Source organism: Panthera onca, chromosome A1 (genome assembly GCF_046562875.1).
Source record: "Panthera onca isolate mPanOnc1 chromosome A1, mPanOnc1 haplotype 2, whole genome shotgun sequence".
Taxonomy (NCBI): domain Eukaryota; kingdom Metazoa; phylum Chordata; class Mammalia; order Carnivora; family Felidae; genus Panthera; species Panthera onca.
In genome coordinates this window covers 229,439,307-229,462,832 of record NC_138339.1, presented here as the reverse complement: position 1 = coordinate 229,462,832, position 23,526 = coordinate 229,439,307, and the positions used below count along the sequence as shown (strand labels likewise).

The 23,526-nt window shown below is 39.5% G+C and overlaps 1 protein-coding gene across 10 annotated transcripts in view; it reads left to right on the top strand.

The window, feature by feature from the left end:
* The window catches only part of FRY (FRY microtubule binding protein), a 443,455-nt gene that overhangs the window by 203,978 nt on the left and 215,951 nt on the right, over nucleotides 1-23,526 (top strand). The window contains exon 1 of one of the 10 annotated variants that reach the window (XM_060637415.3): nucleotides 6,562-9,410. The exons of 8 other annotated variants lie outside the window; for them this stretch is intronic. In XM_060637415.3, coding sequence (XP_060493398.1) covers nucleotides 9,350-9,410 — 61 coding nt within the window. In that variant the 5' untranslated portion in view covers nucleotides 6,562-9,349. Of the gene's footprint in view, nucleotides 1-6,561; nucleotides 9,411-21,300; nucleotides 21,558-23,526 lie in introns of those variants that run through there. One more of the 10 variants, XM_060637418.3, reaches the window with a different exon arrangement.

Below are 23,526 nucleotides of genomic sequence, written 5' to 3'. Positions count from 1 at the left end.
TCTCTCTCTCTCTCTCTCTCTCTGCCCCTCCCCCACTCATGCTTACACACACACTCCCTCTCTCTCTCTATCAAAATACATAAAAATTTTAAAAAAACCTATACTGTCGTGTGTACTCTCAATTTTCTGAATATTGCAAAATAATGAACTTAAAACTAATTTATAATTATATATTCACCACACAGTATTTCAGGAAGACAGGTCAGCATGTCAACAAATTCCACAAAGTCTCCTTAATAATGAAGATTATTCAAAGTAGAAGAACCTACTTGAATATGGTCGAGAACAGAGATAATAATTCAAGCCAAGAGGTTATGCAGTAATAAAACTCCATTCATATAGTTACGTATTTAAATATTTCCATCCCCTTCCAATTTGGGAGCTTAAAGTTACTGTATCCCAGCATGCAATTGGGTGAGGAAAGTAACTGTTTCCCTCTTATTTGGTTAAGGGAGGTTTTGCGGCACAGGTGGAATTTTTAAAAGGTCTTTGAAAGAGAAGATGGGTCAGTAGGATTGGGAAGAAAAGGAATGTCAGGTGAAAGAGTGTGTAGTTCAAAGTGGAAGAAGCAAAGGAAAAGAGGACTTGATGGCTGGCCAGAGCAGATGGAAGGGGATTCCAGAACTGCCTGTTGGAATAAAAAAGCAGCTCACTAAAAACTCATACGCACACTTGCCGGTTTCGCTTTCTATTTAAATATTGAGCCCATTTTCCCCAGCACTTGAATTCCTGCTGAATTTTCAGGTGGGTATTGACTCCAAGATCCTAAACTACATGCACATGATGGAATGATTCTATAAATCAAAATAGCGGTGCCCTTGTTTGGCTAATGGGAGTCTGTATTAGGAAGTCACAGTCTTTCCTACGATATCACCAGGTTTCCTTCCCACAGAGATGTGGTTTTGAAAAATTAAAGATTTGGGGTACCTGGGTGGCTCAGTCAGTTAAGCGTCCAGCTCTTGATTTCAGCTCAGGTCATGATCTCACGGTTCATGGGATCGAGCCCCACTTCAGGCTTTACTAACAGTGCAGAACCTGCTTGGGATGCGTTCTCTCTCTCTCTCTCTTTCTCTCTCTCCCCCACCTCTCCCTCTCCCTCCCAGTTCCCCACCCCTCAGAATAAATAAATAAACTTTAAAAACTTTTTAAAAATAATTAAAAATTAAATCATTAAGAACCCACTGTATGAAAAACAATGCAGTAGAAGCCTGGGTGAACTGCAAAGAAGTGTGAGGTATTTACCCCAAGGAGGCAGGCAAGGTGGAAATCCATGAGATATTTAGTAAGAATGATGATGGCAATACAGGAGCTATTACAAATCGGTGTGGGATTAATTGTAATGTGGATGGAAATTGTGCTAAAGGATTATTAAGATGTTTAAAAATCTGTTCCCCAGTTTTATATTTTGGTTTTATATGGATTCGGGCGCCATGTGGAAGCATTTAATACCAGAGAGATCCTTTATGGTGTTTTTGCTTCTCAACTTCTAGGAAGCAATCTGGTATATTAGAAAGAGCACAAGATTCTGGGCCAGAAAAGCTGTATTTGAGTCCTTTGCTCTGGCATTTATTGGGTGTGCGATCTTAGACAAGTTAATTTTCTCAGCTGTCAAGTGGGGATAAAGGTAATCACCTCTCAGTCCCTCCCAACCTGATACTTTTTAAAGTGATTAATACATGTTGGCTTATTAAATCAATATTTTTACCATTTATTTGTGAATATATCTGACTCCTGGCATTTACTAACTCATGAATATGCAACACTGTGGCTTTTCTTAATGGCTTTCCATGGTCATTGACAAAAATTGTTTCCCATATATCTGTCTTATAAAGCAATAATTGGTCTTGAGAACAGCATGTATAATAGAAACATAATGCAAGACACAGGCAATTTTAAGTTTTTTAATGGCCACATTAAACCGAGCCTTAAAACATCTGAAATTAATTTTGATAAATATTTTGCCTAAATCAATATATCAAAAATATCATTCCAATATGTAATCAGCATGAGATTATTAATAAGTATTTTACACGACCAGCACATCTGAGTTTGGACATCAAATTGGTCAAAATATTTATTTCGATTTCATAAAACTTATGCTTAAATACAGTCTCCCATATGCAATTCTTACAAACATACCTAAATTTTTTTCAATAACTGAATCAAGCCTCACGTTTTACATTTTAATTTAAACAAATTAAAATTCAGTAACTCCTATGCTCTGGCCACACTTCAAGTGCTTTATTGCTCTATGTGGCTTGTATGAAACAGCACAGGTAAAACTGTCTTGAATTGTTTTTCAGTAAGATCTTGGTCTTTTAGGCATTTCGTCATTTCATAATATTAAAATAAAGACCTTCCAAACTTGTACTCATTTTGGGAGTTGCCTTATACTGACTGTGCTTAGCGCTGACGTCTGACACGCAGCTTCTCATTCTGCCTGCTAGATTTATGAGATCTCCTTTGAATGAAACTCCGTAGATTAGCCTCAGGGATGTTTAGTTCTAAAATGCTGCAGAAGAATTGTTGGTTTTCCATAGTATAAGTCTGAATTTATCATATGAATATCTGGGTCTCGGGCTGCGTGACTTACCCAAGGTCTCGCGGCTAGTTGTGTGGCAGAAACAGCCCTTACACACGGTCGTATGGATCCATGCTGCCATATGGAATCTGTATTTTGCTTCTTTTAGGTGCAGGTGTGTTCCTGAGGCACTGCCTTGGACACAATGTCTTACCTGAAGGAGGACCCTTTGTTGGGCCATGTTTTTGGGTTCTCAGAAATATTAATAACCCCAAATACAAGGAGAACGTGTTGCAGACTGAGTTGCCTAAAAGACTCCTTTGGCAGAGCAAGGTTATGAAGACGAAAGCGGTGGGGGACAAGGATTCCTTAGTAGTAAAAAGCTTCGTGCCTTCTCCCCACTCCTTTGCTGCACTTGTAAAGGCAAAATTTAACTTGGCAGAAAAACAATTATAGCCTTCAGAAGAGTGGTACTCTTACTACATACATTGCTATGTATAAATTTCTCTTCTAGAAATTTTTCTTTGCCTCTAAATAAAACCAGTATAGATGATTCATTGAATGGAAATGGACATGGGATATTTAGCTGCATGGGTCCCTAACATTCAGTGTAGCCTGTTCTTAGACACTGTTAGTCTTTTGGGGTTTTTTTTTTAGCCGAAAGATACTTTTTTTTAATTTAAATTCTAGTTAGTTAACCTACTGCAGTATTGGTTTCAAGACTAAAATTCAGTGATTCATCACTTACATGTAACACCCAGTGCTCCTCCCAGCAAGTGCCCTCCTTAATGCCCATCACCCGTTTAGCCCATCCCTCCCACACCGCCCTCCATCCACCCTGTTGGTTCTCTATCATTAAGAGTCTCTTATTGTTTGTTACCCTCTCTCTTTTCTCCCCCTTCCCATGTGTTCATCTGTTTTGTGAAATTCCACACGTGAGTGAAATCATATGGTATTTGTCTTTCTCTGATTGACTTATTTTGCTTAGCATAATGCACTCTAGCTCCATCCACGTCATTGCCAATGGCAAAATTTCATTTTTGTTGATGGCTGTATATACAATGGAATATTGTATATGGTGTGTGTATATATAGATAGATAGATAGATATAGATACACACACACACACGCACGCACACACACCACGTCTTATTTATCTGTTCATCAGCCAATGGACACTTGGGCTCTTTCCATAGTTTGGCTATTGCTGATAATGCTGCTATAAACTTTGGGGTGCATGTACCCCTTCGAATCTGTATGTTTATATCTTTTCAGTATATACCTAGTGGTACAATTGCTGGATCAGAGGGTAGTTCTATTTTTAACTTTTTGAGGAGCCATCGGACACTGTTGAATTCTATACACTTTCTTACTGAGTGGCCAAAAAGGCTCTGAGCTTATCTCCTGAGCTCCTGGCATTAACCATGTCACTAGAGTTTATATACTTTATAGGAAAGGTTCATGCCTTAAGTCAAAACTTCAAATTCAGGAATTTTGGTTCAAAGGATGCTCGCTTCGGTGCAAGTATTTACTCTCATTCTGGCTATGCTTGCCTGACCTTCAGTGAATGAGTCTATCAGAACTGAGTTCCCACAGTCAGGTTCATTTTATTAAGTATTTAGATGTTTGGGATGAAAATATGAAAATCCTTCAGAAGTTTTCGCCCTTTGTTGACACCATGTCCCTTAGCACACATGCCACTCCCCATGGTTTGTTTTTTTTTTGTGGGACACTATTCAGAAATGTCTTTATGGACAATTAATGGACTCCAGGAGGTTTGCTCTAAAGTGCATGGCATTGCCCTGCCTTTGTTGGCCTTGTCATTAATTGTGCGAGTGCTTTTAAGAAATCTTGCATCCATCCGGTGATCATTTGTTACATCTTGCCTTTTGATTTAGTGCATCCCATTTGCTGAGGGTTTAAAAATTAAATAAGTCTACTTGAATTGTGTGCAAATAAAAGTCAGACCTGGAGCGAGAACTTGTGTTAGTCCGAGTTTGGATTGATATCTATTTGGGGCAGAGAAAAGGAAGCTGTGAGGCTGTTTTAAGGTAAGTAACAAAATAAAAACAGAATAAGCAAACCCAAAGATTTTTAGGCTTACTTCCTGATGCTTCATTATGTTGGAAGTTGTAGGTTTGAGGTTAGCAGCTTGATGGCTCTGTTCAGACAGTAACTATTTTAAACTTGCCCCTGCATTCCTCTGTCTAGGGAGACAGTTACAAGATCCTCAATTATCATTTATTATTATATGTTCCCAGAGGCCATCAGTAGCTTTCAAACCTGGCTGCGCGTCAGAATCACTTATGGAGCCTTTAAAAAAGACAGACTCTAGCCTCACCAGAACCTGAGATTCTATAGGTCTTTATGAGGCCCTGGAATCTGTACCTTTTATAAAGCTCTCCAGCTTTGGGTAATTTCTGGGCTTTTGTCAGGCCCATCCTCCCGCCCCAAATAAATGAGTTAAATTCAAGAAACAAGATCAATACAACAGTTGTCCAAAATAGTATAATTTAAAGACTGTAGGCAGGGAAAAGATCCAGTTAGGGATTATGATTATAGAACAGGGGAATGTTTGTAAACTGATTAATGGAAGTCATGGGAGAAACTTTTTGGAGAAAAAGCATTTAGAGTATTCAAGAACACGTAACATGGAAGTCCTTTCACTTCCCATTCACATGGAATCCCTTCTGATTCTCCTCCCCAAGGCTGGGTTTAAGTCCACCGGTAATTTATAAGAGAACGGGTGATACCTGGAGGCTTAAAGAGAGCCTCGACGTAGGTTCAGACAATCTGTGCCCAACAAGCGTCGCACGCCTATTGGTGGATCACTGCTTTTTAACAGTGGCTTGGTTGCAGAGGCGGCCTGTGCCAAGACAAGCCAGTATTTTCCTAGAGGTCTTCCTGGTAAACATTTTCAGGTCCGTTTGTTTGCCACATATGTCTTGAGGCAACGACACGCTTGGCAAAAGCTACCCACAACTCGAAGCCTCTTTGATAGACACTGCTTCCAAGCACAATGACACATTGTCTTCTAGGGGTTCTCCGATGTTATTATGGTTCCTACAGGGAAGAGGCAAGGCTGAAGGTGAGGTTTGCTTATGTTGTACTTAATTCCTATGTTTTACTTGATTCCTACCTTAAGACAGCCTCAGAGGTTCTTTGTCTCTGAAAGATTTATTAATGCAGATGAATGGATATGTTCTGTACTATGTTATATCGCGGAAAAGTAGTGAAAAGATATCATCCTTGTGACACTGGCATCTATTGTTAACTGTATTTCATGCCGTATTCATGATCATACTTTAGTACTTGTATTTACTAAATGTCCAGAAATTTCCAGAACTAATAGATACGTTGTTATGCATATAAAGTGTAACTACTTTATTAGTGAAATGTTTCATTAACTGTATCACAAACTAGTTCTAAAGCCTCAGTGAGAAATATTGGATTTATAAGACCAATGATTAAAAAAAAAAAACAAACAAGAATCCTCATCAACTTAAGTTTCTTATCACTTTAGGGTTTTGAATGATATAGGTAGTGTTAAATATGATTTTAAATGCTGGCTTTTTTCTTCAAACTGGAAAAAATTTCTTGGTTGGTGTCTAAAGGATATTTATTGCTTCCTCCCATAAACAAGTAGTATGGGTTGACATTGACCTTAAGGAAGGTGAATAGACTGGTAAGCTACATTGAATGAGAATGGTTATATGATCTAACCTTCATGCTAATAAAGTAGCTATCAGTCAGCCAGTAGCCCAAGAACAATCTTTCCTGAAGCAGTGAGGTTAACTAAAGACACCCAGGAGCTTCCCTGCCACTTCTAAGCTTGTAAAGGTAGGTGTATTGGGTTTGGACTTCCATTCGCTCTTAAAAATATTTGTGGTCATGCCACCAGGCCACCCAGAAACAGAAAGGAAATTTTTATGAACATTAGATGAACTGTTAAAGTAATAATTTAATTTAGATTTGAGGGTTATTATGGAACTATCAATTAAACATGCCTGTAATCCAGTTTATTTATTAAATTTAGATTATATTAATGTAGTTTAAAATGCATGACATTTATTTAGCATCATCAGAGAACAAATGAGCTCTGAGCAAACTTCTCCCAGTCGTGAAGTTTAACCCTTGAAGTGTCAAAACATTTTAGCTCAATCATTTTGAATAGGATTCCTTCCATTAATTACCTTATTTTCTATATTATATCTGTGACTATGGGGCGCTATCATAATTTAGATCATCAGCACATGTATGAATTACTAAAGACTCTATAATAAATGGTTACCTTTGGAGCTCTTAAAATGTTAAGGGTCAACTCTTGATACTAAATTATCTGTAGGTTCTTACCCTTCATAAGTTTTATGTCTGCTTTTTGTTGGTTCTGCTTTTTCTATCAGCCATCAGCTGACAACTGTCACTTACTCAGCTGTCAGCATGCCTGACTTTAAGAGCCTTCACCCATCTATGATTTGTTGCTTTTAATCTAACAGAAATCTAACGTAAATTGAAATTAGGGTGTTAGAATAGTGTCCACCATAGGAGACATAAGTTCTGTGTGGAGATGGATGGGGTGAGGTGGAAACTCAGTATCAAAGACTCTGAGCTTTAATAGAAGGACTTCGTGCCATCTGTTTTGACTATAAAGACACCTTTGATTATTCATTAATTCAACTTTTACTAGGTCCTAGGGACCCAAAGATGAGAACAATGTGGTTCATGCCCTTTTGATGCTCCCCCAAACTAGTAAGTGCCTGGCTACCACAGAAGGATGAATAGACTGTGGAGGGCATTGAATAAGACTGTAATCTCTGGAATTCAGCTGGGTCTTGAATAGGTGAAATTTCTGGGTAAAAAAAAAAAAAAATAAGTGGATTATCTGAGGGTTGTTCTTCAATGTATACAAAGGCAAATACGCTAAGGCAACCACTGCTTAGAAGTTTCAATTCGTGTTAAGGAAAGTACTGGAATAAAAATTAATAAACGCAGTGACCCTGGGAGTCCGACAAAGCTGCCTCTGAATGACCTTGGACATTCTTATTTTTATTCCTTTCCATGGACACTGAACCAGAGGTGTGAATGCCGACCTTATAAAGTTGCTGTGAGGGCCAAATGAAATGTTATGTGAAAAGTGCCCAGTGGAGTACCTGAATCCAGTTCAGTACCCCATTAATGTTCTCTTTCCTGCCTTTTTGGTTTTTTTCATTTTTTTGTTTGTCTGGTTTTTTTCACTTCCCTTAAATGTTGTTTGGTAAAGGGTATCTGTAAAGAGTGAAAAATAAAATGACAAATACTGCTTTTCATATTTCTATCAGGCTGTTTTGAGTCATGTTCTTTTAATTGAATGACAGTCACATCATTTGAAAGGCTGGTCTAATAATAGCACCAGAGATTCTAAGCTGACAAAGTGCAAATTTTCAGTCAAGTCTTGATTCCAATTTAGATGTGGAAAGAAGAGAGTTGAAAAAGAATCCTTGTTACTCAAAACACAGATACCTCCATAGGCACGCTCTCATATTATAATTGTTTGGACCCCTTTTTAGTAAAAAATAAACCGAATGCCACATGTGCACATTAGTCCACTCCTTAAAAAAAGGTTATAAACCCTGAATATGTAAGACTCAGTGGTACCGTGGGGCATCTTTGCTCACATTTCGCTTGCCTGAATCACTTGAAGTGTTCCTTTGGGTAATCTGGACTTTTTTCCCCCCTTCCTGTGAAACGCTTCAGTTCATCAATCAATTCCCCATACCGTGCTGTTTTGTAATTCCAATCTATACTGCTAAAGAAAACCTTCAGTGACCCTGAGTAAATCAAGAATAGAAAACGACTTGGGTTTCGTGCTCTTTGCGGCTATGTTAGTGAAGAAATAGATTTTCACTGACCCTCATTAAAGTCTTCTGTCGGAAATAATGCCCATTGAAAGATCAATTAGTTACACTTTTATTTTGTTTTCCAGTAACTACATTTTCCTTCTCGGTCTCTTCACTGGTCTCAATCTGTTTTCTTTTGGAGGTGAAATACCTAATGTTCACCAATATTGGCTTCTTCTTGGTCTTATAAATTAAGTTTTTAACAAGCTGATTTAAGCTATGCTTTCAAATAATATGACTATAGATTTAAACCCAATCACTTTCCTTTACTAGTTGCATCAACAGATGTTCAGCGTTTCATTTTTCCTTAAGGGTGTATGGTTTCTCACTGACTCTTGGCTTCAAATAGGGATTCTCTGCTATTGGTTTTGTCTGTAAGAATTTAAGCTGTTTAAAGCTGTTTGTACTTGTGGCCAAGAGCTCCTAGTTCCCAAAGCAACAGTTTATCGCCCACCCCGTGTTATCTTTGCTCTTACGTTTCTTCAGTCACAGGAACACAACAGCACCGGTGGGTTAGATCTGTGGGTAACGCATGTGTTCGGTAGGCATGGACTGTTTATGACGAGCCATGTGGGTCGGGCTCATGTTCCTGGAGTGCCCTGAGCGGCTTTACTAATCTGTCAGCATAGTATGTTCTCGTGGATAAATATAGACATACGCGCACTCTGTGAGTTGTAGGTCACTGTCGTACTGTGCAGCTAAAAATTGTCCCATTGGTATGAAGAGTCTGCCCTGGACGGAAGGCCTGTTTTAGTTTGTCTTCTACTGTAGGTCTTTAGCACCTGACTAAAAATACACCTTGGGCCAAAAATAAGAGAGCCCTACCTTGCCGCTGAGACACTTATGGTGCCAGTGAGCAACCGGACCATGGAGTCCGTCATTATGTTTTTTTGCTTTGGAACATAGTCTGTGTAGCAGTTCCAGACTGTTCGTTTGGGTTCCTTTTCAGGCTCATGGAGATTACAACAGCTTGTTGGAGACGATCCTGTGTGATCAGCTTCATAAAAGGGCTCGGTAGGTATGAAAGGCTGTTAGCATGTATGGCGTGGATCGTTGTTCAGTTAAGTGCTGAATGTAGGGAAGATTCTCCTACAGGTTTCAATGGATGGGGCGGAGTGGGGGGGGGGCAGTTGCATCTACATGTGGAGATTTACTTATGATGTCACTGTTCTGAGGCAGGAATAATGCTTTTTAAGTTTCTGTTTGGGATTGCAGTATTTCAGAGGTGATTTTTTGTATATAAGTCTATGGAACAACAAGCTGTGACGTAATGGAATTTTTCTGTGCCCTGAAGTTTCACTAAAAGATTTGGTATGATTATCTGTGCTGCAAAATTGCAATCTGAAAAATAGCTTAGTATTTGGAAGATAGTTAATACCGTTGCATCTTATATTACAACGGAGGCAGGATTAGGCTTGATTTCTTCTAAATATTAATGTTGTAAATACTCAATTATTTTGTTTAAAGCATTGAAATAAACCTGAAGCAGTTTTTCCTTTGTTTTTGGCTTAGCCTTCTCCAACAAGAAAACAAATAAAATGTTTTCTTTTATTGTGTATGAATTAAAAAACAGGATAGGATGGGTAAACCAACATTAAATGGGTCCAAATTGCATGCCTGTGCTTTTCCTTTATCAGAGTAATAGCCTGGTTACATTAGTTCTAGCATAACCTTGTAAGAAATATTGTACAAGAGTTCAGAAAAATTAATGAGAGGAAATTCCATGACACAGGGTTCATTACATGCATCTTAGATATCGACCGTTTAACTTCCGATTTAATGAAGGTAGGAAAAGTAAATTTGTAGATAGTAAGGACACAACATATTGCTCTAACAAAGGAGAAACATTTTGTTTATTAATGATTTGGGAGATTTAATTACTTGTTAATTATTCTTTTGCACTATCTTTAGTGAAACTATTAGATATTTACATATGATACAATTCTGTTTGTAGGAATTAAGTCTCTAATAGTCATTAATTTACTCCTTACTTTGTAGTTTATAAAAGCTGACTGTGTATTAGGGAACTTTGTTTTTCCCCTCTCAAGAGATTTTTTTTTTTTTTTTTTTGATGTATAACAAGCATACAAGTTAAATGATAAAACTTACAGTTTCATATATTTGGAAAAATGCTATATCATAATAGGACTCATGCGAACTACTCAGTATTGTTTTTGTTTGATGTCTCTTGTAAATGTAACTGACTCTCACTGTGTTTCCACTGAATGGACCACTCCCATGATCTGGCAGCCATCTTAAGTCCTTTTTTACTCACTGCCTTTCTTACTCCCAATAAATAATATAACTTAACTTATACAAGGGATCGTTACCAACAAATATTTCTGTGAATTCACAGATTTATCACCGTCTTAGATTATGAACTTCTGGTAGGCACATATCAAGAGAATTTTACGTAGTCATTGTACATGTCCGTAGCTATTTAAGAATCTAATGAAACCTAGAATCTTTTTTTTAATTTAATGAGCCGGCATCTCAATAAATAAGTGCACATGAAGCAGGAATTTAATAAATGTTTTGCTGTTGACAAAATAAAAAACTAACTAGACTACAAAGAATTTAACCTATTCAGTTAATTTTTTAACAATTGCTGACTGAGCTTCTACTGTGTATCCCGCCCTGGGTGTTCTTCCTTCACTGTAGATGTTGGAAATGTGTCTTGTGTTAATCATATGTATTATATAATGCATATACGTGACCTCTATATCATACATATGTATATGCATATTATTGTATACGTATGCATATGTATATATTTTACAATAGATTGCATATTAAAACGTATATTGTACCTAGTGCCTTTTTGAGCAGGACCCACAGAAAAACAAACAAACAAACACATTTTCTATTATGACTCAGAACACACACACACCGTACGTATCTGTAGACGCAGACAGAGACTGAAAACACAAGTTTTGTGAAATAGTGCTTACTTAACCTCACTCTGCAGGGTGCCATCACCCGCTATTTTCTCTTGTAGAGTTTTCTATTCTATTTCATTGAAATCATCCTGGTTAGCACCCAGGAAATAGGTTTCATGATCGAGTAGTGGGTCACAACCTGTACTTTGACGACCCTCTCTAAAGATTCCATAAGCCAGGCATTCTCAGTACACCAATAGTCAAGTTCTCTACAGAAATGACAGGCTGTCATCCGTGATACTATATTCTACTCCTGGGCAGATTGGTGCTTTATTTGTCAGCATCTTGCTTGGTTGCAGAAATAGCTCTTTCAATAGACTTAATGTGAGTCTCGGGTTGAATGTTGGGTTTCTAAGCTGGGTATTCAGGACCTTGTATATCTTAATGCTTTCTTACTCCTTAATGCAACAAATATTTATTGAGCACTGGGTATTAAGCTAGAAGGTGAGGTTACAAAAGGAATAGAACAAATACCTTGCCCTTGTTGCACTTAAGTGGAGTAGGGGAGACAGGTAGAAAACAAGTGTATAATGTGTCATCATATATCATCAGGAGGTCAGTGCCCTGCAGGAGAGCAGAGCTGGGTAAAGGGCTAGAGGGAGGTGCCATCAAGTGGCTGGCCAGAACAGCCTCTAATAAAACCAGAAGGAAGTGAGACACCATCAAGTGCCCTTTAACCCCACCTACATGAATTCCTACAATCCCATTGCCCCCATTCTCTTCAGCCTCGATGCCTTCTTTGACTGTATCTATCGTCAGTTATTTCTAGGTCTCATCTTTAAGGCCACCATCCCAGAGAGTCCCGCCCCGACCCCACAGTCAAGGATACGTCTCCCCTGCTCCTCTCTTACAACAACCTTCACGGCACTTCCCATTTTTGTAATTATATTTCTGGACATAATACCTGTCTTCCCTGCATATTACCAGCTCCCCCCAGCAGCTGACCCAGTGCTCAGAGCCTCCAGTAAATACTTGATGACTGATTAAATGAACCAGTGAAATAAATAAGTTAACGAATGTTCTCCTACCTTTATGTGCTCATCGGTTGGCTTTTCAACCTGACACTGCCTCATGGCATCTTATAGTTGAAAGCACTGCATTCTTTGAATCTCTCAGGTGGTCTTTTTAAATTTATCTTTGAATTCTGCACCACCCCACAGAATTTTGCAGTGTTACTTATGCATATCAAGGATCAGCGGAACTTTGCCATTTAGTGAATTGATTAACTGATCTCACTCAGACACTTTTGAGACCCAAATATTTCTGAAAAGGCTCAAACTGTATTATTGTAACATAGGTATGATAAAGGATGCCTGTGTAAATGGCATCCTGCCTGCGTTCGTCCTGGCCATGTATTGTAAGTGTAAACACCCGTGAGATCCACACCACCCATCCCACACATTTAGTTAATGTGGAAGGATGTTGTTGGGCCTGAAATCTGAGTGAACATTAAAACCTATGTGATCGAACCTGGAATAAATGTGTTGTTTGATTTTTCAATGTATTTTTTAATTGAGTTGAGTTCAATGAAATAATGAAGGAATGCTGTTATCCCTTCATTATTGCCCTTAGAAGATATAGGGAACTTTTTACAAATGAGGCTTATCTTTTAAAAAAAAAGTTTGATTATGAAATTTTTCAAACAAACACAAAAGGGGAAAGAATAGTACGATATATAACATATTGCCATCACTTACATTCAATAGTTAACAAGGCTTTGTCAGATTTGCTTCAGTTATACCTCCTTTCTCTTTGTTAAAGCATTTCAAATCAAATATAGGTATCGTTTCCTTGAATGCCATACAGTCAATGTACATTCTAGAAAATATGGGTACGTTCTTACCTATCCACAGTGCTAACTTCATACGTAACCAAACTGACCGCCATTCTTTGATGTAACCTAATCTCTAGTCCACATTCAAGTTGCTTTGATTGTCATTTTCAAAAATGTCTTTTAACAGTTGGTTTGCTTTCATCAAGATTCAGACAAGGTCCACACATTACATTTGGTTGTTCTGTCTCCTAAGTCTTTAATCATCCTACCCATTTTTATCTCCTCCATTGACTTGTAGAAATTAGTGCAGTTTTCTTGTAAAATGTACCTACCTTTGAATTACTGCTTTGCTTCCTTAGGGTGACATTTAACTTGTTCCTATAGCCCCATGGTGTTTCGTTTTTTGTTTTGTTTTGTTTTGGTTTTGTTTTGTTTTTGTTTTTGTTTTTTTTTGGTAAATGGACATTAGCTACAATGTTTTGAAAACTTGATGAACATGGACATAGGGCAAGTTACAACTCCCTGTCTGCCACACTGCCAAAATCATTTCTGTTCCAGTGGTAGGAGCCTGAGAGCCCCTCTGTCATTCAGGAGTACACAGCCAACACCATTTTCAGTGGTTGAGTGTCATAACTCTAGCCAATATCTTGCCACTGGTAGGGAATTTTGAAAAGGCTTCTAGAGTTGATACTCTAAAAATGCTTCTTAAACACCTTAATTATTGTAACATCGCATCAGGAAACCTACGGTGCATGTTTTCTCTACTGGGGAATAGTGATAGGACTGGATTTCAGGTTCACTTGTGTAAGATGCACTGTCTTCTATCCTGTTTCAAATTCCATCTTTGTTCTTTTTCCCATAGTAGCTGCAATGGTCTTTAACTTGTGTTGTCCCTCAAACGGCCCTTCTTGAGCCCACCCTACACAATAACATCAGCTCAGCATTCTTCCCAGAAATCTGCTAACTCCCAATTGTCCTCCAAATATAGTCTAAACTCACATTGGCTTGCCCTTCAAAACCTTAATTCTAATAATAAGAACTAAACACCTCTATTTTTTTATAGGACTTGAGAGTTTAAGTTTTTCATATATATGTACTTGCTCCATTATTTCATTCACACGAAGACTGTATTATGGAATCAGATGGGTTCCATTCAACAAAGATTAAGCAAGCACAGTTGTTTAATTAGCTATGCCAGATACTGTGCTAAATACATGGAATAAAGACAAGATGTAATCTTGTTCTTGAGGACTTTACAGTCCTTAGTGAAGAGAAAGTTTGAACATGCGTGCTAAGATAGGGATGTGTGGTAGGAGGGTGAGAGGAGGGAGGAACGAGGAGAGATTCTTAGCAGACGCATGCACCTGCCATGCTATTCCCTGTGCCTGGGTTGCCCCTTTCTCATCTCTACCTATCAGAATCCTTCAAGACCTGGGTCGAGTGCCATCTATTCCATAATGTCTGGCTAATCGATGGCCTAGAAAAGAGATAATGCCTAGTTAGTATAGGGTTTTGTGAAAGACTCTCAGTACATAATTCTTTTTTAATGTTAACACAAGTCTTGGGTTTACAACTAGGAATAAAGACAGGCTTCCTTGTGTGTCCACCCGTAATAGAGAAAGTTGCTAGTGGTCAGGACTAGTCTCACTAGCTAGTCTCAGGAAAGGGAGTGGAGCCAGAGAATAAGGGGAAAGGTTAGGATCATTCGTAAAGCTTTCCCACATAGAGAGGATAGATGATAGAATCTCACTAATTCATATTAATTCAAGGGAAAGCAAATGTTAATCTTTAAAAAAAATTTTGAGTATAGCTGACATACAATGTTACATCAGTTGCAGGTGTACAAGAGTGATTCAACAAGCTTATATGTTATGCTCACCACAAGTGTAGCTCCCATCTGTCACCACACAAGCAATTACAGTACCATTGACTATATTCCCTATGCTGTGCCTTTCATCCCTGTGACGTATTCACTCCATAACCAGAAGACTGTACCTCCTGCTCCCCTTTACCCATTCTGACCATCCCTGTACCCTTCTGTCAACCATCAGGTTGTTCTCTGTGTTAATAGGTTTGATTCTGCTTGTTTTTTTTAGATTCCACATGTGAGTGAAATCATATGGTGTTTGTCTTTCTCAGTCTGACTTATTTCACTTAACATCATACCCTCCAGGTGCATCCATGTTGTCACAAATGCCATGAAACATGCACTGTAGGTATATGTACACATACATCCATACCACATCTTCCTTATCCATTCATCTGTTGATGGGTAAGTGTTAATTCTTTGAACTGTGCAAGTATTGAATAAGTGATGTTTTATTAATTTTGACTATATATTTTATATAGTCATAGAATGAATACTGGTGCTAGAAAGGACAACCTGGCCTGGATTCTTTAAAAATAACAGATAAGGAAACTGAAGCCCAGTTGGTGCAAGTTCATCCCCCAAGTTCATATAGAGCCATACTAGGACCTTTGACTCCCCATTTGGTGTTCTTCCTATGTTTTGCCTCCAGAGCATTAACTTAGTTAAAGTTAATGAAGCATATCTATAGGCAAATGGAATGAAAAACAATGTTATTAACTGGATTAATTGGTCCTCTTTGTTTTCCCATTTATTTATATCAGAGACATCAAACTGTACTCCTGGGCCAACAGCATTGGCATAATCTGGTTATGCCTAGTTAGGATTAGTTAGAACTGGTTATCACTGGTTAGAAATGCAGGTTATTGAGCCCCATCCCAGACCTGCTGAATCAGGTGGGGTGCAGCCTTCCAGGCAAATCTGACATGCCGAGATTCTGATCACCACCGATTCACATTGTAAATCAGCATATCCTTTTGAAAGTTACCATTAAAAACAAAATACAAAGCCTTGTCCAGTTTATCCTAAAGTTTGACTTAATGCATTGCAAATTAATGAGATTTGTGCTGCACAAAATAAGCCAGAAGAGGAAGAAAATGGAGAAGAAAAGAAAAGGAGAGAAGGAAGAGAGGCCAGTCAGTGGAGGGCACATGAATGAGAGCAGTTTGTCTGTTTTGCTGAGAAGAAGGAAGTTGAAATTCAGGATTATCCTGCCTCTAGAAGGTTATTCGATCTCCTTTTGGTGAGAAAGGACCTTGAAATGTCAATGTAACCTCATCTTCCTTTGCTCACAGATCTTGGCAGACATTTGTTCAGGCTCTGATGACAGTACCTACTTTGAAAATTGGGGAAGGTCCATGTAATTGCATCTTAGCAGATGACAGACATTTAGAAAGGCAATCATTGAAGTGTTACTGTCATTTCTGTAAGATAAAATACTGTAAGTCAAAGGAAGAGAGAAAAGAAAACAGGGCAGTGACTTGATGCCTACTTTCTCTTTATTGAACTCCTTCACTCTCTCCCGGGTATCCAGTCTCTAGGAGACCAAAGACAAAAATGGTGTGGAGAGGTTGCAGACTGAACAGAAGTTCACTTGCTCCTTGTTAGAATAACAACCAGTTAAAGTTGATATCATCAGTATATCTAGGAAAGAATGGTCTCTAGATCTTTCTAATGTATGTCAGTAATCAGATTTCGTATATTTTATGGGTCTTCAATTCTTGGCTCTGTTTTATACTCTTAGCCTTCCCAAAGCCCTTATACTAGCTAAAAGACGCATTCGAGTTTAAGGGGACAGAGAACTTGGCAGGATGGACCTCTGTGGCTGGCACATTCTCCAAATCACGACATCTGTATTTTATTTCTTCGTCCCCTGAAGTCCCCAAACTGGCTCATACCAGGGCCAAACTGTGGGTAAGGGAACTTATTTTATTCATTCTTCCTCATAAACAACTGGTTTGTTTTTAAATTCAGGATCATAACAAGAAGCTCAGAAGATATACATGGGATCAGATCCTGGGTCAACCACTCTGTGACCTTAGGCAAGACACTTAACCTCTCTTCACCTACATGGTCTTATCTGTAAAAGTGAGAGGGGTTGGCCTTCCAAGATTATTTTTGAGTATTAAAGACATTATCATGGGGCACCTGGGTGGCTCAGTCGGTTGAGCATCCGACTTCGTCTCGGGTCATGATCTCACGGTTTGTGGGTTTGAGCCCCGTGTCAGGCTCTGTGCTGAACTCTTGCTCAGAGCCAGGAGTGTGCTTCAGATTCTGTGTCTCCTTCTCTCTCTGCCCCTCCCCCCGCTCACGCTCTGTCTCACTCTGTCTCTCAAAAATAAATAAATGTAAAAATAAAATTTATATATATATAAAAAAGAGACGGTAACTATCTTAGAGCCATCTTGTGGACCCTGAAACTCGAAGGCACACAATTTGAGGACTAGAGAATGGAGAGAGTGAAGTAGCCTGAGAAAGGAAGAATGCATTTCATCAATGAAAACGCAAGGAACATTTCACATTACCAGAATTTTACAGAAATTAGTTAAGAAGAACTTACCATGCCATTGAATATATTTTTCTTCCAAGGCAAAAAGCATTTGAGTATTTTTGCCTTGTACTCTCTTCTTGACCAGTTTTGAAACATATAAAATTAAGAGTTATCCATCTCTTTGTTAAGAAATGTTTTTCTGTTGCTCAAACTAATTGTTTCTTTAAATCTCAACATTTTCCGTTTCTTAAGAATACCCTTCAGAGGAAAATAATTCTTCCTATCACATTTGCAGGATTTTTTCTTCTTTTTATCCTAATGTATTTTGCATGACTTTTAAAGTTTATGGCCACTTTGAGTATTTGCAGTACCTTTTAAAATACCATTTCTTAAGCACCCTTATAAATGCATTAGTGGACAATTTATTATAGTTCTATACACAGTGTGACATGTTCTCACAGTAGCTGCGTCATTCTGGGTTTGTTATGTTTTATGAAATGTTCCTGTAATGCCAGTAAACAGAAAAAGTCTTACAGGAAAAGAGGGATTGGGGGGGAAACATCAAGTCTTCAAGAAGGATCCCAGCACTTGGGTACTGACAGGATTTGCCCTTAGAACCCACAAAACGAATGAGGTGCTGAGAACTGGCAGAAAGAATAACATATATCCAACTGTGAACAAAGAAATCTAATCAATCTACTCCTGTGTTCAAAGATAGGTTACAGTGATCTGTAGGAAGTAGAGTTGTTTAAACGGACCTCCATTTCTAAGAGGAGTAGCGACTTTGAACAGTGACCGCCATATAATCTCAGGGGCACTTCAAAAGAAAAGGAAACCATTTCTTCTTGATTTCAAACGCTCAGAGTCTGATTCCCATTCTGGGAACATCAGAGCAAGCACTGAATATTGTCAACAACTAACTCTGCGCTTGTCTGTCTTTATAAGTGGGGAAAAAAGCCGGCAAGGATGGGCCTCTTTCCTGAGTCATATACTTTGTGAGGGGAGGTGAAAAGGCTGCACGTCCAATGGGCATTTTGATTCATGCTCTTCACAGCCTGGTTAAAATTCTCATTCCCAACCAGAACAGACGCACAAATGGGCAGGTCAAAGGGATGGGTCAGAGAAGCAGATCCTGCCCAAGCCAAGTGTGTTTGGATTTCCTTAGACACCAAGAATGCACACGGCTCTCGTTGCTCTCCACGGCAGTTCCAAACCCAACATTTGAACCTCTATTCCCTCACTGTGTTTAATTTCCCTTCATTTTTGAACGTACTGCGATCTGACTTGCAGTTTGACTTGCGGTGTATATGTGCGTGTGTGTGTACAAAACATTGCGGATTGTATGGTCCTGCTTCAGCAAACCGTAAACTCTGTGAGGGCGGGAACTATCTGTTGACTGCTACCTTCCCAGGGCCTAGAACAGTGCTGGAAACCCAGGTACTCGTTAAAGAAATATTGGTCGAAATGAATGAGTGAACGAATGAATGACAGCCTTAACAAGTGAGGGGATCAACTTCTCTGAAAATCTGACTGAGAAAACCAATTGTTGTCCTGTAACATGTGGGGCCACTTACAGCCTCTGGGACATTCATATGAGGAAACTCGTTATAACATTAACTTTCCTTGCAGTGACATAATAAAAATGTAGCCAAACTATGAGTTGTGGGGTATTTGTATTGGTGTCGCAGTTCGGAAGTTAATAATTCCTGGAAATGTTGGCAATTCAGGGAAAGTTTACTGAAGACCTTAGCCAGCTAAGAACGGCCAGCCTAAAACTCATGTTATTAGTCCATGACACTGGGGAAAAAAATAGTCACGTTCAGGAGATCATCGTTTGCAGTTAGAAATAGATCTAATAAAGAGCTAATGAATGGGCCACAAAAGCCTCAAACAGATTTCCTCCAGACTAAGGAATGGGCCCTGCTTACTAGAAGAAATAGAGACTCAGGGAACAAGGGGAAGAAGCTCCTGAAGCCATCCTGCAAACCCAGACAGAAACCGAATTTGGGCTAAAATAATGGCATCGGCAAAACCCGTTTAAGATACAAGAAGGCAATGGAGAAAAATTAGAACGTGTCAAATCCAAGAGGAAAATGTCAATGAGAAAATCTAAACAGAAAGCAAATTCCCAAAAGTTTCAGTAAGGAAGGTCCTAGTTAATAACTGAACGTGATGCCCTTGTGGCCCGTGCCTCTGTTCCCCGCCCACAGGAACCCAGGTCTGAGTGACTTTCTAGGGACGTTGAGCTGATGTGTGCAAATAGGGAGATGAGCTGAAGAAGAGAAGGAGAGATGGTTAAAGCAGATGGAGAGGAAGCTCAAAAATTTATCACATGCAGGAAAATTTAAATGAGAGAAAGCGTTTAATCTAGCAAATCAAATCGTTCCTTCAACATGTCTTTTTAGGTGGGGAAGATAACAGTGACCTGTCAGGACCCTTTCATCATCAGGGATCCCTATTTCCAGAGGCCCCACCATGGAGGCACCATGGATGGCACGGTCTCCGCGAAGTCTGGGAGGGAATCCTGACATCCGGCCGACTTGCTTGCCTGGCTGGACAGAAAGTAGTGGCAACACCGTGGTGGGAAGAGTCGATTCAGACAGTACTTACTGCCTGCTTTGGCAGAGCCAGAGAGGGGCCAAAGTGTGACTATTACTGCATTGCTGGTTTGTCTGTTGCAATAAAAAATAAGTTCCAGTTAAAAATTAGACTTATGGGGGCACCTGGGTGGGTCAGTCAGTTGAGCGACCTATTCTTGGTTTTGGCTCAGGTCCTGATCTCATGGTCATGAGATCAGGGCTCCGAGTAGGGCTTACTCTGGGCATGGATCCTGCTTAAGATTCTCTCTCTCTCTCCCTCTCTCTGTCTCTGTCTCTCTGTCTCTCTTTTTCTCAAAAAAAAAAAAAAAAAATCGGACCTATGAAGAAAGAGATTAATTCTTCAGAGTGAAATTCTTAAGGTTGTTAATTACCCTTTATACCCCAAACCTTTTTTTTAGGCTTACCTTTTGGAAATTGACATCACTCTTCTTCCCACCTTCTCAAATACAGGACTACATATCAAACTGATTTTAGCTTTTCCATAGGACTTAAGGTCATCATCATGAATATTAGTTGTGACAACATGCTAGATGGATCTGTCACTGCCCCCACACTTGTCAGAGTGTCTGATTCTGTGGCCTTGTGCCAAATGGCTTCACACAACTGCATTTGTAAGTTACAGAGCCTTTTTAGAGTAGTGCCTTCCCCCCGGCCTTCTTTTGCTATTAGAGTTTCTACCCAAGATGTTGCATCTTTCCTTGTAATTTTCTGTTTCCAGACTACTGTGAACTTCAAAACTGGGCAGTGGATCTTAATTATGTGTAGATTAAAAGCCAGTACACAGGGAAAAATCTAATGATGTTTTCTAGTGGTAATGTTCTCATATTTAGACTAGTAGAGACTTTGTGACTCAATTTTGACTACCAGGGAATATGTATTGTCACCAAATAACTGAGCTCCCGAAAGGTGCTACGTCATATGTTTACTTTTGAAAATTATTCCGACAAAAGGCTAGGATTTGTTATGAATCAATTATGGTAGGATACAGAGAGCTATTAAAACAGAGTGGGTCTCGTTCAAGGACATTTATCCCATTAAATTTTACTACATCTCTATATGCCCCGCTGATCTGTTTAAAACAGGAATGATGGGCGCCCTCCCCTCGAATCTCTTTCAGCTCTGCCACAGGGCTCTGCTGGGCTAGGATAGTTCCTCTCCAAGGCTGTGTAGACTCTTGCACTCACAAGGATGTCTGGCTCTGAGGTACAGGTGACTAACTTTTTTTTATGACAGCAGTGAATTGGTACCTTGGCCGTTTAAATGGAATATTCATCAGAGACACATCCTGGTATCTGGAGTTCAGCTATCTGGTTCAAGAGGCAACATTTCAGAAGACTGCCGGAGGTCACTCTTGAAATTTCTCTCACTGGGGTCGGGACTTTTAGGCCCCAGAGTCTTTTAATTATGGATCTGATCTTGCAATTACGTATTACATCAAGCTGATTAGTGCTGTCTTCTAGAAATGGATTAAATCCTGTGGAAAACTAAAGGTAATGAAAGATTGTCCTTCACTTAGACTTTCTCAGTTTCTATTCCAATCTCCAGCCCTATGGCACAATGCCCTGGAAACATGAGGAAAATACCTCGTGGAGACCTTAGTCCCTTTATTGAGTTGGTCTTGGGATCCCAGGCTTCCCATTTCCAAAAGGCACCTGCACTGAGGAGAAGCAGGTAAAGGCAGAGGAGTGGCCAGAACTTCATTTGCATCACCTGATTTTGAATATGTCCGATTAGAATCAATCATGCCTTTTAGGAAGCAGCTTCAAGTGCTGTTTAACTAATGACTCTTCCTTGCAAATACTGCACCCTCTCCCTTTAATGACTCTAACTACTGATTCGTCTCTGAGAGCTCCCTCCCTATGAGTCAAGATGTACAGAAATAAAGTAAGGTGTCATTTCAGGTAGTTATTTAAGGAGATCTACTGAGTATTATCTGTATAAAGAACTCTGTATTAGACTAGGAGGCTACAGTCTTATTCGGGAACTTTCAGAGGATAACACGGAGAAGAGTATATGGTTCAGTTACGGGGCCAAGCCTTGGCAAAACTGTGTGACCAACTGATAATTACTTCTCTTGTCAGCTATCTTCTGAGTCTTTCTTAGGTAATGTAGGCTGTAAAAGGCCAAAGAACATGAGTTAAGTGTCTAAATCTGGTAATACAGACTTACCAGGGAAGAGTGGGCAGGTGGAGGTAGGTTTTGTGGAGATCGATCTGCACGTGGCTCTGAAAGGACAAGAGAGATGATCAGAGAAGAGTGGAAAGGAGCAGGAAGAGAGAAAGGAGGAAGGCATAGGGAAGAGTGTGCTCCTGGGCCAGCCAGGGTATCAGCCTGGCTTGGGGACAGGGTGGAAGCAAACTGCTGAAGGCTATCAAAACCAGACCATGTGTGAAGGCTGGATGGTAATTAAGAGCCAGTGAAAATCTTGAGGAAAAAAAAAAAGTTATAATTAAAGCCATGGTGAAGGGGCACCTGGGTGACTCAGTTGGTTAAGCGTCTAACTCTTGGTTTCTGCTCAGGCCGTGATCTCATGGTTTCGTAAGCTCAAGCCCCGTGTTGGGCTCTGCACTGATGGTGTGGAGCCTGCTTGGGACGCTCTCTCTCTCTCCCTCTCTCTCTAGCCCTCCTCTGCTCACGTAGTCTCTGTCTTTCTCAAAATAAATAAATAAACTGAAAAAAAATGTAAAGCCATGGTAAAGAAAAATTTGGTATATGAAAGGAATGAAATAAAGTCAGCACAGAGGCTGCTATAGTAATTGAGCCATAAGTTTCCAAAGGCCTGGACCAGGATGGAGCTCATAAGAATGGAGAAGAAATGGAATAATATGCATAAAACATGTTTTAGTTTTATAACTTGAGAAGCCATAAAGTGTGGTGGTAGTTGAGATATGGGAAGATCCTCCAGATGTAAGGGACCCCTCAACTGTGTGGCAGGTCGAATGGATTAGAGAGAAAGCATAGAGAAAGAAGAGATAGACCCTAACACAAGGACGTGTTTGTCATCCAATAAAATAAATACAATTTTTCATTGGCTTCCTCAGAATTTTACTTGGGATAGAAAGAAGGGAAGAGAAGACTTGAGTTTATTTTCAGTTTTGAGAAAAGTATTCAGCTTTCCTGGAGAACTTTTTCCCTCTTTCATTATCGGTGACAGGCCACCCTTCTCTTACGATCCAAACCAGCATCCAAATGAAGTCCCCTTTTTTCTTCATCTTTTCTTTAATCTCCGTATTCAGCCACCCTGAGCTGGAGAGTCTTCCTTTTAAAAGTCTACTTTATTGGGGCACCTGGGTGGCTCAGTTGGTTAAGCATCCAACTCTTGATTTTGGCTCAGGCCATGACCTCGCAGTTCGTGAGATCGAGCCCCGCATTGGGCTCTATGCTGATGGTGTGGAGTCTGCTTGGGATTTTCTCTCTCTCTCTCTGCTCCTCCCCTGTTCTCTCTTTCTCAAGATAAAT